The 18933-nt window shown below is 35.9% G+C and overlaps 1 protein-coding gene across 7 annotated transcripts; it reads right to left on the reverse strand.

Moving 5' to 3' along the window:
- Positions 1–8477: 8477 nt before the first annotated feature.
- LOC131324876 (F-box protein At3g58530) lies at positions 8478–18149 on the reverse strand. Of its 7 annotated transcripts, none has more exons than XM_058357055.1 (13): positions 17887–18149; positions 17074–17133; positions 16765–16848; positions 15381–15511; positions 15210–15285; positions 13033–13103; positions 12637–12723; positions 12455–12527; positions 12300–12367; positions 12149–12217; positions 11443–11548; positions 9965–10078; positions 8478–8712 (listed from the first exon to the last, which is right to left on the reverse strand). In XM_058357055.1, the coding sequence occupies exons 1-12, from the start codon at positions 18058–18060 to the stop codon at positions 10013–10015; spliced, it is 1065 nt and encodes a 354-aa protein (XP_058213038.1). In that variant the 5' UTR covers positions 18061–18149; the 3' UTR covers positions 8478–8712; positions 9965–10012. The 7 variants fall into 7 exon arrangements, 4 of the variants coding, with proteins under 4 accessions (XP_058213038.1, XP_058213037.1, XP_058213040.1 ...); XM_058357054.1 differs by having other exon boundaries at positions 8478–8705; positions 17887–18148; XM_058357057.1 differs by lacking the exon at positions 8478–8712 and adding an exon at positions 9120–9142.
- Positions 18150–18933: the final 784 nt, after the last annotated feature.

Raw genomic sequence — 18933 nt, forward strand, 5'->3', positions numbered from 1 at the left:
TTGGCTAAAGAAGTTAGATGAATACTTTTTTTGTACTATTTATTTGTTTTGCGTCAAACTTTTGTGACTTGTTGATTCATCTCAACAAGAAGAATCGAAAAAACAAAAAAGTTGTGTGATATTCGATACTCATAAATTTTTTGAATAACTTATTTTTGTCTTTTTAAAAAAAATAATTATGAGTTTCAATCAAGTTTTGCTTACTTTTCCGATTTCTCTCGACGAAACAAATCAATAAGTCACAAAAGTTTGACGCAAAATTAACAAATACAAAAAAAAAAATTAAATAAAGACATAAAAACAGCCATTCTGACTTATTGAACCAAAAGAAGCCGAAAGAAGCCAAACCCCATGTCGTAAGGGTACTACGAAGAATCTATGAACACCAAATCTACCATATATATATATACGGGGCGGTTCCGGGGACACCTAAAAAAACACCTAAAAAAACACCTCATAGCTCCCGATCAAATTTTGATGATCCGAGCCGCTCAATGTGATCAAAACGTGATTTTAAGGGTACCCTAAAGAAATCAACAAAAAAAATGACCGGGAAGGGCTTGATCCGAGCAGTTTCAAACAGTTTTTTGCTGAACGGTTTAAATAAAAACTGCTCAAATCAAGTCTTTCCGTGTCATATTTTTTGCTAATTTCTTGCGGGCACCCTTAAAATCACATTCTGCACACATTGAACGGTTCGGATCATAAAAATTTGATCGGGAACTATGAGAATGAGATTTGGGGTGTTTTTTTAGGTGTTTTTTAGGGTGTCCCTTGAACCATCCCGATATATATATATATATATATATATATATATATATATATATATATGCACATTCAAGATCAGGAAGAGTAATGCATGCACAAACCTGATGAAACAAGGACAAGGAGCAAGATCAGACTAAGATAACATAACTTGGCCATGTCTGAAAGAGAAAAAGCTACAATACCAAGTGCCTCTAGCTACTTGTTTGTTGCTTTTTTGGGAGATGTGGTGAACTCGAATTCCAGCTCCGGTGGTATTTATACAGCGGAGAATGCATAATATTACAAGGAAAGTTAATTACTCCCCTTCCATATGTGTATCATTTAACAACAAGAGTAGAGAACAAAAAATTAAAAAAGGAATCTATATATCTTTACCAGATTTCATACCAAAGTTGTTCCTGGCTATGAGATATTCTCTTTAATTAAACAATAACTGCTAATATAATCAACCATTTTGTGTACGTTTTCCTGTTTTGGCATCTGCCTTTGTAGGTATGGAGATTTTGTATGTAATTAACGTCTATCTTTCTTCCGGACTTCGGGCTGGTGATGCTGTGCGGCAATGCTGCGTATCTTCGAGCCGTCGGATCATGCATCCGACGGCTCGGATCACATCTCGGCAATCAACGATCGAGAGCCGTTCATTACCGAGATGAGATCGATCTGAACCGTCGGATGCACAATCCGACGGCTCGAAGGTGCGCATACCACTGCACAACACCATCTCAATTCCTTATATAGTAGGGTAAATTTCACTTACCTCTCTCCCCAGAGGTTTCTGACGAAAACAAAAACCTCCACTCAGGTTTTTGAAATTGCTCTTACCTTCCCTGTCACTTGTCAGTCTTGCACTTACCTTCCCTGTCACTTGTCAGTCTGTAGGCTAGCTCCTGTTAATTAACAGAGAAATTGTAAATTTACATTTCTACCCCTTCATTGACCTCCCATGAAGTTTATAATAATAATAATACATACATACATACAGACCTCCCCTAAAGAAAAGTTAATTTTTTGTAATTTCTTTCACTTTTAATAATTTCCTTTCAGTAACAAGGCAAAAAAAAATTGATTGAACATTGAACTAACATATTGTAACACCCCATAGCACTTATTTTTGTTAAGCCAAAAATATATTTTACAGTTTATACAATAGAATAAAAATTATTTTAGAGTGGTTTTATTTACATACCTGTGGGCATTTGAATTTAGTAGAATGTTGAGAGGAACGCATACGTGATGTGGGCGACTGGAACTAACACCCAGACTTTTTGGAACAAAAAAGAATAAGGAAAAAGTAAGAGGGTAATCATTTAACGGACCGCTTACCGTTAGGATTTAGAAAGTAAATTGTTTGGGACTTAAGATATAAAACAATTAGAGTAGCATATGCATGTGTCAATTATTAAAACGTTATTGCCTTAACCCTATTAACGACATTGTGGCCAAGGGAAAGGACATAAGTCCCCGCGAGACAGAGAACCGAAACAAAACAATCCGGAAATAGGCGACATCTCATTATAGGGCGAATCGGATCAAATCCTATTATAATATCCCTAGATTTTGTAGGATATACTTAGATTTTATTAGATTATATATAGATTATTCTAGATATTACAAGATATGATAAGATTATAGTTGAATTTTATTAGATTATATATAGATTATTGTAGATATTACATGATAAGATTATAGTTGGATTTTGTTAGATTATAAATAGATTATTCTAGATATTACAAGATATGATAAGATTATAGTTGGATTTTATTAGATTATACATATACAGTCCGGATCAAGTCCATACCCTTACGGTCCGCACCCGTCCGCACCTCCCATTTCCCGATTGAATTTCGATGATCGGAGCCGCTCAATGTGTTCAAAACGTGATTTTAAGGGTGCCCGCGAGAAATCAGCAAAAAAAATGACTGGGAAGGCTTGATCTGAGCAGTTTTTTTCTGAACCGTTCAAAAAAAACTATTCAGATCAAGCCCTTTCCGGTCATTTTTTTTTTGCTGATTTCAAGCGGATACCCTTAAAATCACGTTCTGATCACATTGAGCGGCTCGGATCATCGAAATTCAATCGAAAAATGTGAGAAATGGGGAGGTGCGGACCGGAGCTCCGGTCCACACCTTCTGACTGTATACATATATATATATATATATGTATGTATAATATGTATATATATAGATTACTCTAGATTTGGATAGATATTACAAGTTATAGTTAGATATGGTAGAATATTCTAGACATACATAAGAGCTTGCGATCCAACTCTATAAATAGCCCGCTCATCTACTTCACAAGCACACACCACACACACCACTCTCACACACTCAACTAGAGAGAGAGAGAGAGAGAGAGAGAGAGAGAGAGAGAGGAGGAGGAGGAGGAGGAGGAGGAGGAGGAAAGAAGAGAAAAAGAATTAGATACGAGTCCTTCGAAGTAGTTGATCATAAGCCAAGTTGGTCGGAACGAAAGGTGAGTTATGAATTATCCATGTTACATGAATTTTCGTAAAGTTTATGTTTTTAAATTATGGTTATTTAACAATAAAGTTTTTTTTTTGTAGGAAATATATCGTGGAATTATAATGTTTTGAACAGTTTATGGAAAAAGGGCATTATCGATACATTCGAACAATGTCCCTGAATCTAGAGGACGTTAAAGATACTAGTCAAAATGGTGTTATAAGAATGGAATGGAAAAAGGGGCACAACCAGGTGTCTAACTGAATTGATCAATTCATCATGTTATGTTGGGGGTCACTCCCTCATTACTGGCGGTAATCGTTGGATGGTATATGTAACACCCCGTCCCACATCGGAAGTCTACATGGATGATTTTAGGCATATAACAAACATTGTGGGCTACTACTAGTACCTTGTGCTTAAGCTTTTGGGCCATGTGGTGTGGCTTGTGGATCAAAATCAGGGTATTGGGCCAGTGGTCTGCTTGGGGCGTTACAGGTGGTATCAGAGCCATCTATGTGCACGACCATGTGGGCCTTGGAGTTTGGTTTGATTTGGTTGTTGGTTTGATTTGTATTGGTGATTATAGTGCTCAACCCCTCGCGAGGGCGCGAGGCTATAAAGTTGGGGAGATTGTAACACCTCGTCCCACATCGGAAGTCTACATGGATGATCTTAGGCATATAACAAACCTTGTGGGCTACTACTAGTACCTTGTGCTTAAGCTTTTGGGCCATGTGGTGTGGCTTGTGGATCAAAATCAGGGTATTGGGCCAGTGGTTTGCTTGGGGCGTTGCAGGTCATTGTAACACCCCGTCCCACATCGGAAGTCTACATGGATGATCTTGGGCATATAACAAATCTTGTGGGCTACTACTAGTACCTTGTGCTTAAGCTTTTGGGCCATGTGGTGTGGCTTGTGGATCGAAATCAGGGTACTGGGCCAGTGGTCTGCTTGGGGCGTTACAGTATAACGTATTATTTTTATAGCATGTTATGTTATATACGAACTTGTTTATGATATTGGTTACAGTTTAAACCATATAAAACTGAAATTATGGTTTTGGTTACAATTGCAAGTCATGAAAAACTGAATTTATGATTCCTATTTTTCTTTGATAAAAAGAATTTCATTATAGCTCATGTAACTCTGGTAATTCATAATCTCACACAAACAGTGGCTTATGTTATTGAAATCTCTTCTTTTCAGGTAATCAAAATTAGAAAGATGGGCCAAATATTAGTACTATTAAGCTTAAATCATGGATATGTAACGAATAAGAGAGGATGTAGCCATGTTTCCGTTGGCTGTGAATAAATCTAGTTGTTTTTATTATTATTAAAAATAGCTTCCGCAAATGTTAAGTTTACTTCTATTTGTAAAAAAAAAAAAAAAAAGAGTCCTTTGGTGAGACAAACTCATTAGCCGGTTACGATTTTTAAATCCGCTTGATTTGGGTCGTGACACTGGGAGCTTATGGGCAATTAATAGGGTAGGTTTTGTTATGTGATTTGTAGTTGAAAGATAAAAAAGAAAGGATGTTTAAGTTTGTAAATGCACGCACTGGCTAGAGTGTTCAAATGGTAGCAACGTAATTAGTGACCTTTTTGGCCAAGGAGATTATGCATGCTCGGTGATGGTTTTAAAGTTGTTCAGAGGGTGACAAAATACATAAACTAATCGGTAAGTATAATTTCAGAAGCATGATAATTAAAGTCGTTCATCTAGTATATAAAACATAGTTTTTTCAGCTAATCTGCAAAAGGAAAACAAAAGAAGGGCTCAATCTCAACTTTTGGTAAGTGTTTGATCGAGATCACTTGTCTTAGTTCAAAATATTAATCCTGAAATTTAAACCAAGAATGCTCAAACTCTTACTTACTGATATTCAATTGAATTCATTTTCGTAACATGTAGTTCTTTTTATCAATATTAATGTAAAGTGTTTGAAGGTGCAATTTTTAATGAATGTGGCCTTTTATTTTTTAACGAATGTGGCTCAGAAAGTCCAAAAGTTCAGGAAAAAAATTCGGTTGAAGAAAAAGGAATTTGGGACTAAATTAAACTGTTAACATGATTTTTTTTCATTGTAAAAATACATCGTATAGGTTGTAGAATAAAATTATATTATTCATATATTTGAGAATTTTTTGTTATATATTCTTTGCAAAAAAGAAAAAAAATTCAAGTATCAAAAAATGAAAAGGTACTCTAATTTATTTGTGTTAATGCCTACATATGTATGTGGCTTCAAAAATAATCAAAAAAATTTGAAGCTTCAAATAGGATTAATTGTTTTTGGGTAACTCATAGTCCCCCCTATAATTGATTGGCTTTCTTAATTTTCTTATAGGTAGATGCCGAAGAAAGACGACGTCCCTTACTGACGCTAACACATTTCATCAATAGATCCCTTCGCTTGATTCAAATCGAGCATCGTAGAAGGTGATAATAACTCAGGCCAGGTATTTTCTTTGAAAAACATGTTTACTTGATTCTGTGTTCGTAGGTTTTTTTTTTTTACTAGCTAGTATATATGTTATTACCTTTTTATGTTGAGAGTAAGATTATTCTTTATTTCCTTATTGGAGTAATTCGAATAAAAATCATTCATGAAGTTTAATGTTATTTTCAGTGTACAGGGGATGGATCAGAAGAAAGTTGGCAAAAATTATACAGTATACTCCCTCCTCGGAGACACATGTGGAACCCATATATTATGTGAGAGGAGGGAGCATACTGTTCATAAACTCCGAGAGTACTATTGAATAATTACTCAGAAAGTTGGTCAAAAAATGTAGTTTTGCTTGAAAATGGCAATGATCGATGGTCTTTCTTATATTAGAAGACTAGAAGTTGTGCAACTAGCTAGAATGTCATAATTAATAAGCATCATGTGCATCCTATAACAAGAAGTTCAGGTGTGTAGATAACATCCGCCACGCCACATTACAAACTTCCGGTAGACGAGGATTTTGAGTTTGAGTCCGATGGAGACCAAATTATAGAGGGATATGGAGAACATGGGGAGGAGTAATTGACTACTAATTTCGTACTTGGTTTCATTTACGTTGAACTTTGTAATTGACTAGTAATTTCGTACTTGGTTTCAATATTTGGTTTGAACAATGAACATTGAACTTCTAATCGCCAAGTACTTGGCATAGAAGGTGGAAGATGGCCGGCCGCCTGATTACTGTCAAGCGAGTTTTAGAATATTACGCGTTGGATACAGAAATTAAATAGAACAAACCCAAGAGTAAACCAGTCGATAATTCTTAAAATTAATTGTTTTTAATTTTAGATATGTTTTGGATATGCCGGGATATATATGGGATACAGCAGGGCTTAGAGTTAATTAATTATTCTATAGAATCAATTAAGTAACAATTATAAGGGCAAATTGAAAATATAGTATCTACATAATGATGAGAAGATCTATAGATAGAGAAAATAAGTGACTAAACAAACCCCCAAGACCAAACCAGTTGATCATTGTAATTAAAAGCTTGTACAATTTCTTCTGTTTCTGCGAGTTGTATATGTAGGTTGATTTTTTTTAATTTTTTTTTTTAGAAATCTTATACCCTCTTTGGTTTATTTTTTGATCGGCAAAAGATAAATTTTATTAAAAATAGGAAAAAGGGAAGGGGATCCAACAAACTGTTGGATAAAACACCATAAGGGCCCAAACCACCCAAAAGTCTACCATGATCCACAACATATAATATATTAAAGTCCGACCCAACACCCAAATAAAACAATAAAGCCCAAATACCCAAAACCGGTCCAAGCCTGGACCATCCCACCCAAATAAAACAATAAAGCCCAAGGTTAGAGTGGCCAGGTATGGACACAGAGCAAACTCTCTTAGATGGACCTGTTGCACTAATTTGAGCTCGTCCCCACGGCAGACAGAAGGTTGAAGTCACTGCAGATGCCGCCATCGTTGCCGTTGAACTGGTTCCAAGAAACCAGATCTAAAATCCTAGATCCGGCACTTGAGTCCAAAAATGATGGGGAGAGTGAGAGATTTCAGCTCCCTAAGGACAGAGTCTCAACCACCTCACAACCATATAAAAATAGGAGAGGAGGAGAAGGGAAGAAAATTGAGAGGAAGGAGGTGGAGGAGCTGCCACACGGGAGGGGGAAAAGAAGGGCGAGACAGGAGAAGGAAAAAAAAAAAAAAAGACTTTCCCGGACTCTTCTTACTTTATATTTGAACAAAAAGTTTTAACATTTTTTTTTTCTCATAATTGGGAACCTATATTTAATTACGGAAAATAAATTATTTACACCGACGGTGTAAACATTGGTTTCATCCAAATCATTGGAGGAAACATTAGTTTAGCAATTCCTCTCTCTCTCTCTCTCTCTCTCTCTCTCTCTCTCTCTCTGTGTAGACTCTATAGTATACCCCTTATTGACTCTGTCACTACAATCAAACTTCTTCTTTTTTTTGGCATAACTGGACCATTACAAGTATAACCAAAATCAGTGATATATATAACCAAGGTCTTACAAGGCATAACCCCAAACATTCTTGGGTTATGCCTTGTAAGACATTAATTATACATATCACTAGTTTTGGTTATGCTTGCAATAGTCCGGTTATGCCAAAAATTATGGTGTCTCCAAAAAGAGGGTAAACACCATAGTTTTTCCCGTAATCCTGTATTCTTTGCTAAAGCTATTTTGGGCATTAGTCATTGACTAATCAAATGGAGTAAATACAAATTGGAATCATGCGTGTTATAAACTTGTAACTAGTTAGTATTATGTTCTGTCAAGAGTCCCGGGGATTCGACTTCTTGGTTTTTGTTCAATGAGAAGTCCTGAAATCATGGCAAGTGGTTATTGTGTTTACAATTCCTAGCAGCTGGTAAGCTCTCAAGTGAATTCTGGAAATACTAAGCGAATGTAGATCGCAAACCTCCCCTTGTCGTATCTAGCAGCTATGCTATGATTGTGGTAAGCTACCAAGATCGTAGAAAAATTACAATAATCTCCTGTTTCCTTTTCAATCTAAATGTGTTGAGCAATACATTTAGCTGTTCTGTGATTTATCCTGGAATTCGCTTGCAACGGCAGGAGGTTTGTAGCCTACTGTTTCTGTTACATGCTTCGAATTTCGTAGGTGTTTGTTGTGGCCTATAAAAAAGGGAGAGTTCTTTTCTCATTCCTCTTTCTTTTTTCTTTTTTATTTTTCAGCCATATGTATTATACTAAAACGCAAGAGCTCCATGGAATATATTTAGTTTTAGGATAATATATGCTTTAAAAAAAAAAAGGGGAAAAAAAAGTCAGATCATCTGCCTATCCATAATTAAGACTTGAAATTTTTCCCCAAATGTACTTCACATAGCTAACCCAAGACAGTTAATATACGCTATGTCACATACATGTCACCACATGTTTCCATGCATCAAGCTCATCTGCCTACCCAAAATTTCTCCAGCTTCATAGGCCTGCAAACTCCACAAATAGAAACATCTCATTAGTTTTTTTTTTTTTTTTTCTTTCTTTCTAACTTATATAGTTTAAAGACTCAGAACCAATAGCTATGAAACATCGACGAAACAGCAACTTATTTGGAATTCTAACTATTATTCCCAATAAGAATCGCTGCCAGAAAAAACCTGCAAAAAACAGGTTTCAGTTTCGGAAAGCTACAATGCGAGAGATAGAAATATACTTGAGAAGCTACGGGTTGTGATAAATATGACAAAATTTCTAACTCCATAACAATACATCCAACTGTGTATACTTTTTAGTATTCCCACATAAACTCCTTTTCTTTTATAGTGATGATGAGCAGCAAGACAATTATCTAGTGATTAGAAGTGTTTAGCATAGCATGAGTTTCTTAAACCATCAACTGTTGTGTATCAATTTGCCACATTGACTTGAGTATATAAAAAGTAAGTAAAGGCTGTCACAATCGATAAAATATTCTTTCTAGCATAGTTTAGGTCATGTTGGTAACCATTCTATTTACTGTTTTCTGTTTTCATTTCCAGAATTTCCAACAATTAATTAACCTTAAAAGTTCGTTTGGTGCACTACTTTCACTTACAAATTTTGGTTATCACTTTCACTATTTGTAAAATTTCTGGAAGTTGAAAAACCATGCTTTCACTTTTTGCAAAAGCAAAAACCGGCTGCCAACCCACGCAAGACGGAGCTTTTTTTTTTTCCGGGTCTTTATGATAACTTTCTTCTCCATCTTCCAAATTTCACGCTCTCTCTCTCTCTCTCTCCCCACCAAATCCCTCTCCTGGTTTCTATCACCTCCAGTACTCACCTGAGACCTAGCCACCATTGATCCCATCGGTTGAACCCCCATCTGGCCGAACCTTGCTGGACCACCTTTGTCGCCCCCACCACCTGAACTCTGTGTGAGTTGAGCAATAGGGTTTCAAATCTTCTCCGTTTCAAGCAAAAGGATGGGCTAAGACCGTGCTTGTTTAGGTCTTCACCCGAAAATTTTAAAAACCACCTAGTAATCCCGTGGCCCAGTAATCTTTTGCTTCTTTTTTTTTTAAAACTGGTTGACACAAACATATTTTTCGCTTTCACTTTTTTTTTTAGGAAAAGTAGAAACTAGTTTCAGCAAATAGAAAATAGGAAACAGAAAGGTGGCAGTGTTACCAAACATAGCCAGAAAAGTGGTTACTAGTTCGATAAATTATTTTGAGCAAATAAATTTAGAAGGTGGGATGCTCACACTGATGAAAGGAGATAATCATGTATGGCTTCTTCATAAACCATAAAACTAGCTGTGCACTTTGAAGCACCTCAGATGTGGGAACAACTGAAGGAGTTCTTCACGGCTTCGTCTCTAGGAGAGAGGTATGTAGACATCAACAAAAGATCCATTCCAATAAATATCACAATATAGCGATTAGTGTCTGAAACTACAAACAAATACACTTTTAGAAGAGAAGAATAAAAGACCAATCCTATGAAGCCATTCTTAATTCTCCCAATACCAAGTGGCCAAACTTCCAACTCATCAGATTGACAGCCACCATAGAAAAAACTAGGCTCCTGAACCTAATGGAATTTATGGCAGCTTGTAGGTATTTGGGTAGTGAAAAAGTAGTTGGATCTGATTAGTTCAACAAAATACATTAAAAAGACGGCTGCAGAACGAAGGAAAACACCCTAAGTACAAGTACATAATATCAAAGGTGATATTCAAGAACAAATAAACTATCATGAAATTAAAAGAGTTTTTTTTCTATAGTCATGAAATCAAATTGAGTAGATATCACCATGCAAGCTTCTGAAAAATTATTTGAGCAACTATAAAGATACAAGTTGATAGCATGGAAGTATTCAACTTGCTGCGAGCAACCTAGCCTGTTCTACAGTATGACAGTAACTCAGGGTGGGTTTGGATTAAAAAGTAGGGTAACTTATTTTTTTGTATTTTTGTATTTTTTTTTGCATTTGTTTGTTTTACGTCAAATTTTTGTGACTAATTGATTCGTTTCGACAAGAGAAATCGGACAAATAAAAAAATTTGATCGAAACTCATAATTTTTTGAATAAAGATAAAAATAAGTCAATAAGACAACTTTTTTTACTTATTCTTTTCTTTTTGAAAAAAATTATGAGTTTCAATCATAATTTTTACTTTTCCGATTCCTCTCGTCGTGACAAATCAATAAGTCACAAAAGTTTGACGCAAAATTATCAAATACGAAAAAAATTTGAATAATGACAAAAAAAAAAAGTTACCGTTTGAATTTTGAAGCCAAATTGGGCCTCAATCCAGGTTTATGTTCCTAATGAAAAGAAAGTGGCCAAAAACCTACAGTGCATTAGAGTCATGGAAGCTATGAGAAAGAACATAACAAATGCAAGCCATGGCTAAGTAGTAGGATTTATCGAGGAAGGTTTCAACGAACCATTAGTAGGATTAACCAATTAAGGCTTCAACGTACAATTAGTAGGATTAAACGATTGAGGCTTCACCGTAGTAGGATTAACCGATTAAGGCTTCAATCCATTTAATGGCTAAGCCATCCTTGTTATAATGCTTATTGGGGTCTTTAGTGAGTACATGATGCAAGCAATAAATGGAGCATTGCCAGTTTTCTGATCCATACTTCTTGGTGAATGACTAAGTTCTGTAGCTAAACTTAGACAAAAGCAACACGGTGAAAAATACATTTTTGACAAGTCAAACTCAGATACCTTGATGCCGATGCACCCATTCACATCGAGCGTTGTAATTGTGCTTGAGCAGAACTTCGACAGGGCCTCCAAGCACTTATCAGTCACACCGACAATTCCAAACAAGCTGCAATTTTTGTTGTTGTTGATGAAATCATTAAAAAAGGCCATCTCAATAGGAGACTTTTAATAGCCAGAACATGTCCATGGAGTTTCCCATAAAAGTACAGAATGGTAGCATCTTACTAGTGCTCTTATGCTCAAAATCCAATACTACCTGTTCATGTCACAGTCACACTAAAGCTCTTGTAACTGAGAGAATTACTACTATCAGACACATACCATACAGGTGTCAGGTGCAGGAATGTGCCTAAATTGTGATTTACCCAAATTCCAGGACTGAAAAATAGAAACATGTCATATAAATGTCTTTAATCTTTTTTTTATGCATAACAAGTGTTTCTAGGTAACATAAGACATTAAGCATTAGAAACTTAATGAGACAACTATATACAAGTAACATAATAAAGCACACATCCAACGATGGTGTTTTCCACATTTAGAGGCATCCATGTAGAATTTCGTGCAAATAGCTCAATGAATTGGGACCGCTTTAATACCAAAATGTCCAAAGTTTTACTTGTTGGCCTAATGGCATGCTAAGCTCTTCAGTGAATGCAAAATCAGACATTGACATTCAGAATACTCTAATCTCATTGAGATTTACCTGAGAAATTCAAGAGAGGTGCAACCTTCTGCAAGGGGGATGACCCCCTCATCAGTGACACGCACACACCTGTCAAGATAAGAGGAAGTGGTCCGAGAATTCAAAACACAGTTTGTTTGACCCAGATTATAAAGGAAATTAGCTTGCTCACCATGTCAAATTGAGAGACACCAGATTATTGCATTTGGCTATACAGGAAAGTCCATGATCCGTAAGATTCTAACAACACCCAGTTATATGTCAGTCTAAACATATAGCCAAGAAATCAAGCGTAATGACTATAATAATCTATCATCATGAAATCACCTGGGCACCACATAAATCTAAGAATTTGAGTTCGGTCAACAAGGATATCTTTTTGTAAGCCTCATCTGTAAAGCTACATGACATGAATACAGCCAGTCGTACACATTATAGATCCCAATAATAAGCTATTGTAAGCGTTTTGAAAAAAAAACCTTCCAAAAAAAAAACTTATAACATAATACCTTGAAACAGCATAGAGGTTTAGACTGTTAAGAGAGGAGCATTTGACAAATATCTTACACAAACCACAATCTGTTAGCTTGATGCACCTAAAAAACACCCAATGGGACAAAAATTTAGTTCTCCGATTTAACTTGTTTGCTGCAATGGTTGCAAAAAGTTTCAAATATTAAGAGTTTGAAAAATCATCAACTAGAGGAATATCAAAGCTCTTGTCTGACCAGGCTTTGGGCCATTAGTAGACCATAGCCTACTTTAGCAAACTCTGGATTTGTGGTCATTATATCTTCAGAGAGGTATGAACAAGCTTTTTCTTCTTAAATGAAATTATCATGCTTCTAGTTTTCAATAAGTACATCGAAACAAGAGTCGAATCTACATGAGACAAGCTTACATACCTAGTGAGGTTTAAACACTCCAAGTGTTGGTAATTATCAGCAATCAGTTGTAAGCTTTTGTCTGAAATATTCTGCAATTCTCACATCAAAGCCCACAATTCATAGACGATTCTTCTAAGAAAATGGTATTGAGCTCAATAGCTGAGTACAGAAAACAACTTAAAATTGATAAAATATACTAAAATCCAAGGGATATATGTCCAGGACATTCACATGATACAATCTTGAAAGCGAATCAAACAAACCTCCGTATGTACATGTTTATTTTGTAGCTAAGATTCTATCGCGAAACTGATAATGAACTTAAAAGCATCTCATACAATCATTTTGTAGCTAAGATTCCATTGCAAAACTGATAACGATACTTAAAAGCATCTCACACAATCAGAAACCAATAAGTTTTCCAGTTTTTCCTTTTCTTTAGTTGACAAGCGCACGACTTCAATGACTGCGACACACCATCTACTATTGCAGCTAGTAAGAAAGCCCAACTACTGCCTACTTGGGTTTGGCAACTTGGATCCTAATTTCCTATATTTACAATGGGCTCCCAAGCACATTGCACCTGAGTTCAGCCCAAGACAATAAAAGAATTTCCATCCCGAGGTTCTACTTTTGTGACCCTAAGCATCTCCAACCTTGGCTTCAAAGTTGAGGATATCAAAAAAAAAAAAATTGGAAGGCTTATGTGGCAATTTGACATGTTGAATTTGACATCATGTCAAAGTTATTACTCCCTCCGTCCCACTTTGTTCCGCCTGTTTTCTTTTTGGGACGTCCCAAAAAATTGTCTATATCTCATAATTTATAATATTTTATATATTTAATATGGATCTTGTTTGATAAATCTCAATTTATTTTATTAAACAAAGTTTTCGAAATCATAAAAAACATTATAGATTGTGAGATATAGACAATTTTTTCGGACATCCCAAAAAGGAAACATGCGAAACAAAGTGGGACGGAGGGAGTATTTAAGAAAGTTTTGAAAAGTAAAATAATGACAGACAAATTTTGACATCAATATCAAAGTTGACGAGAGATGAGATGTCAAATGACACATAAGCATTTGACGTTTTGGTTGGACTTGCTTCACATGCCAATTCTTCCACTTGGCAATGCCATGTCATATTTGACATCCTTGGTTGGAGAAGCCAGTCCTCTACTTACAAAAAAGCTCCTTAAAAATTGAAGCCATGTAAAACATAGCCAATGAACTGAACTCCCAGCACAATATCCCTTTATTTACTGTGAGTCTGTGACTAAACACAGGTGATGCCCAGCTGATTCCAAGCCTTCTCAATCCACAAACCCTACTTTCTTTCTGCATGGTGAAATTGATTCCACAAGCTTCCGTAACAATAAGACCACCATCATTTCAATCCTTGGTGCTAGTAAAGTAATTTTTGAAGTACTGCCTTATAAACTCTTAGCTGCTTGCCGTTCAAAAAATACAGCTCTTAGCTGCTTGGTATGATATGTCAAGACAGTAAAGAGTTTCTTCCGCTTTCATAGTCCCATCCAGCCAATATGTCTTTGCAATCCTACACTAAAGGATGAGCTTCGAATTAATGTAATTGGTCCCAACGAAATAGATATTTTACTCAACAGTTGCCTCTGTTTCATTAATGTTCTCTGCTACAAAGAGTTGACTCATATTTAAGTAGCTTTGTCAGGAAAAGTTATGACTGATTAGTTGTTTGCTCTGATTCAGGCTTGAATTGTTTTCCCTTTTCTTGTTCAAACAACCACGTAATCACTTTCCCATGAGTTCTCCATTCCCCTTCGAAAGAAACAAAATTTGATAAAATAGCAACCTGTGCCTACATGCACATTAGGTGTGACAAACACACATGTGAGTTTCTGAGTCACTCCTAATTGCTACAACATGCAAAGTATGCTTGCCAGTCAAACTCCACTAAATAATCAAACCTCAGAATTGCTGTATGTGATGAAATTGTGCAAAGCCATTTATATGGAAATCCATGCTAAAATTCGATAGAGATGATTGTATTCATAGTAAGTAAAAAAACAACTGTAGAGGGTGTAAAGATAATATAAGAAGGAAAATTGGTAGCAAAAAAGAAATAGAAACTTAAGAATGGAAGAAAACATAAAATTCAGTTTGATAGTGAGAAATAAATAGAGTGAACTTGCATTGGTAATTGATCATGTACCTTACAGCCACTCAAGTTCAAATCAACTATATGCTTGCAGTTCTTCACCAAATGCTCTATACCAGTATCTGTAACCCTGGAATTCAATTAGTATACCCAAACTCGTCAATTCGGTTTCTTGAAATTTATAATACTACCGCAGATATACAGTGATAAATGAGCTTAAAGTACCTCACATTCCAATAAATGGAGAAGACCTTCAGATTTGGACAAATTGACGTAATAGCTTCCACACCCCTATCCGAGATTTTTTGGCAGCCATTCAGGTTTAAGGACTCCAAATTTTGAAGGGAATCTGAACACTGTTTAATCACCCAAACACGTTCAAGCCTAAAAGTATGATAAAAGCATCTGGATACAAAAGTATGCATGCTTCAGAGGTATCAGGTGTGTGCATGAGACATATGTAGAACTTGAAAATCAATTGGACTAACTCCAAATTTCATCACAACCTAGGTAGCATGGACACAGATATGACAACCGACACCCCGACATGCAAATTTTCAGAAAATGGGGGACACGACACGTTTAGGGGACACGTTATATATGATATATATAAATATATATATCAAAAATTCAAAAAAGATAAAAGTTTAATAATATCACAAGCAGATAGCCCTAATTCTGATCAAAGAGAGAGAAAGAAAGAGAGAACACGTTCAAACACAGAGAGTGTCCCTAAAGTATCCCCCGGAAGTGTCCCTAAAGTGTACACTTTGATCCATTTTAAAAGTTCTTATAATTGCATTTTTACTCCCGAAGTGTCACTAAAGTGTCTTGAAAGTGTCCGTAAAGTGTCGGACCCCAAATATGGGGAAAAAAACCAGGACACTCCGGGAAAAGTGTTGGACACATGTTGGGAGCGTATCGGTGTTGGACACCGGTACGTCGCCTCCAGCGGAGTGTCGGTGCTACATAGATAACAATGAATTTTGTGCTTTAACAACTAATGACATTCTACCCTGTACTGAAATGTGACAACCAAAAACGAAGGTCGTACCCACTACCCAACACACAAGTATCCTGCGTACAGCATTATCTGGGAGAAGTAGCATCGAAATACCCATCATTCCAATAGCACATACCAAACTTTGGAATTTTATCCGAACCTAAGAAGATGCTTAATTGGATGTTATCAGCTATCATGAGGCCTCAATAAAGTCAATATTCCACCAAAAAAGTGCCGTACCAAATAGATAAGTGGATGCGATAATCCATCTTTATATTGTTTCTCCTAGCAAGCAACTTCCGCATAAAAGTAAAATCCAACTTCTTTCTCAACAATCAAAACACGAGATAAACTACCACTAAAAATCTACATGACATATGATAACTCAGCACCAGTCCCTAGACTCTTCACCTAGTGGTCAGAGCCCTATATTTACTTCAAGTAAACCAAGTGTTAATCCAAAATGAACCTCCAATGGATTGTATATACAATTGTATAACAGGAAACCTAGTTGGATTAAATTCTGCTTCTCATTACCATGTGCATCTCAACTTCTCCAATTGAAGGCATCAATGCAAAGCTACATACTATTGCCAAAAATATTACCTTGCTTTTAATGATATCAAAATGTTTGTCTTCAATGTCTTGTGCAAATTCAAGGCTAATCTGCTTCACATGCTTATATCTCAACTGTGAAAGGAAACAAGAACACAAACTACCAGATCATCATCGTTGTTAATTGTTCCCTCGTCTTTGCAGCAAATCACAAACTTTATATTGCTTCTACCCTTTGCAGAATAGAAACAGATCAATCCAGCAAACAATAGTAATACTATTCCTTGTTCGCATATGATCATTATGCAAATAAATTAATATATTAAAAGCACTGAAGAATTCAGAGTTCTTAAAGCTGACCTGTGAGAGAGTGGAAACAAGTCGATTCCCAGCATTGTTCATCTCGCGGAAATCAAGAACCTGAGACGTCATAACTCAAAACAGCCAAATTTGAACTGGAAACATATGCAGTTATCTACGACTTCCACCCGAGAAGTCAAATTCAATTCCATAGGCATAACCAAAAACAACCCAAATTTCAGATTTGCAGGAATCGAAAAAAAATTGAAACATAAACTGAAAGCATACAATTAACTACCATTTCCATCTGGAAAAGCAAAATTCAACCCCAAAACCATCAACCAAAACAACCCAAATTCCAGATTTTCACGAATAAAAAAAATTGTGCAATGTGCACAGAAGGCATGTGCAGATGATTTTCATCTGACGAGTTAAATTCGATTCCACTACCATAAACCCAAACAACCCAAGTTCCAGGTTTTCATGTGTTCGAAAAAGCAGTGAAATGTGAACTAAGGGGGCGGTTCCGGGGACACATATCTTGTGTGAAACCCATTTTGGACTCCCACGCAAATGATCGGAGCCATTCAATTTGTTTAATCATGTTTTTCGTCAAAATATGTGCCCCAGAACCGCCCCGTGAACTAATAGGCTAATAGCACGTGCAGTTAAGAGTGACACGTTAACTGAAAGCTTATGCAGTTATATACAATTTCCAACCGGGACATCAACATTCAATTGCAAAATTATAAACCAAAACAACCCAAATTCCAGATTCTTGAAATTCCAAAAAAATAAAAAATAAAAAAGCTATCCAGAAAGTAAAGATATACTATATGCATTTGTTTATGTATTTATAGAAGTGAAGTATACCAGCCAGAGGGAGGGGTGGGAGGTGAGAGTGCGGTGAATCCAGGGACTGGCTAGTAAGAGAGATATGAGGTCTCTCTGAGGCAGTCTTGTGCTTACAATCTCCAAAACCCTAGGTACTGTCTCTCTGTTCCATACCACCCCTTCTTCTTCATTCGCCCTTTCTCTCTCTTCCATCTTGGTTCACCGGCTCTGGTGCTATTCTCACTTCTCGGAGCACAAACCTACCTAATGGGAAAGAGGGAAAACTGCAACTGTTAGTAATAACTTAATTCCACTTGTACCACTGTACTTGAAAAGATTTTCAATGATTCACCTTCAACTACGAAGTTCGACAACTATACCCAGAATCTATTAAGGGGCGTTGGGGGGCCAATTATTTTTTAGATTCTGAATTCACATGTGAATTATAGATTTTTGACTTACAATGAAATTTTGATGTATTTTTAAGTAGGTAATATTTGTAGAATAGATTTTGCATTAAAGTTTTGTGAGTGAATATAATCAAAATCCAAAAAGCTCTTCTATGAATAATTTTCAGATTTTGCATTCTCAAGTTTATTTTTCAAAATGCATTTCGACATAAAATCGGCTCCCAATGCATGCTAAATCCAAAAGCAAAATGCATAATGGAACAATATATTCCACACGCAAACAGGAATCAGGAAAAGCCAGAATCTTTATTATGATATGCAAGAGAGAATGTAGATAATGTTACAGGAAAAATTTGAAGAAAATTTTGCCTAACGGCTCAATCCTTAGAATGAATATTGATTGATTAAAGATGATTCTTGTTGCTTAGCTTTTGTGCATTAAGTATTTATTCTTTAATAGATGTGATGTTCTGCTTTCTTTCTTTTTTTCTTCCTTTTTTTGTTCTATGGGTTTGGGATCATGCAATTTGACAAAAAAATTGATTATTGAGGATTTGTCTATTGTTCCATGTATTGTCCAAGTGTTTATACAAATCTCAAAACCCTACAATTTTTTTTAAAAAAAAAAAAAGCCACACAAAATGCTCGAAGTGTCTTACATTTGACATAATTATAA

The sequence above is a fragment of the Rhododendron vialii genome, chromosome 4a, assembly GCF_030253575.1.
Source record: "Rhododendron vialii isolate Sample 1 chromosome 4a, ASM3025357v1".
In the NCBI taxonomy this organism is placed as follows: Eukaryota; Viridiplantae; Streptophyta; class Magnoliopsida; order Ericales; family Ericaceae; genus Rhododendron; species Rhododendron vialii.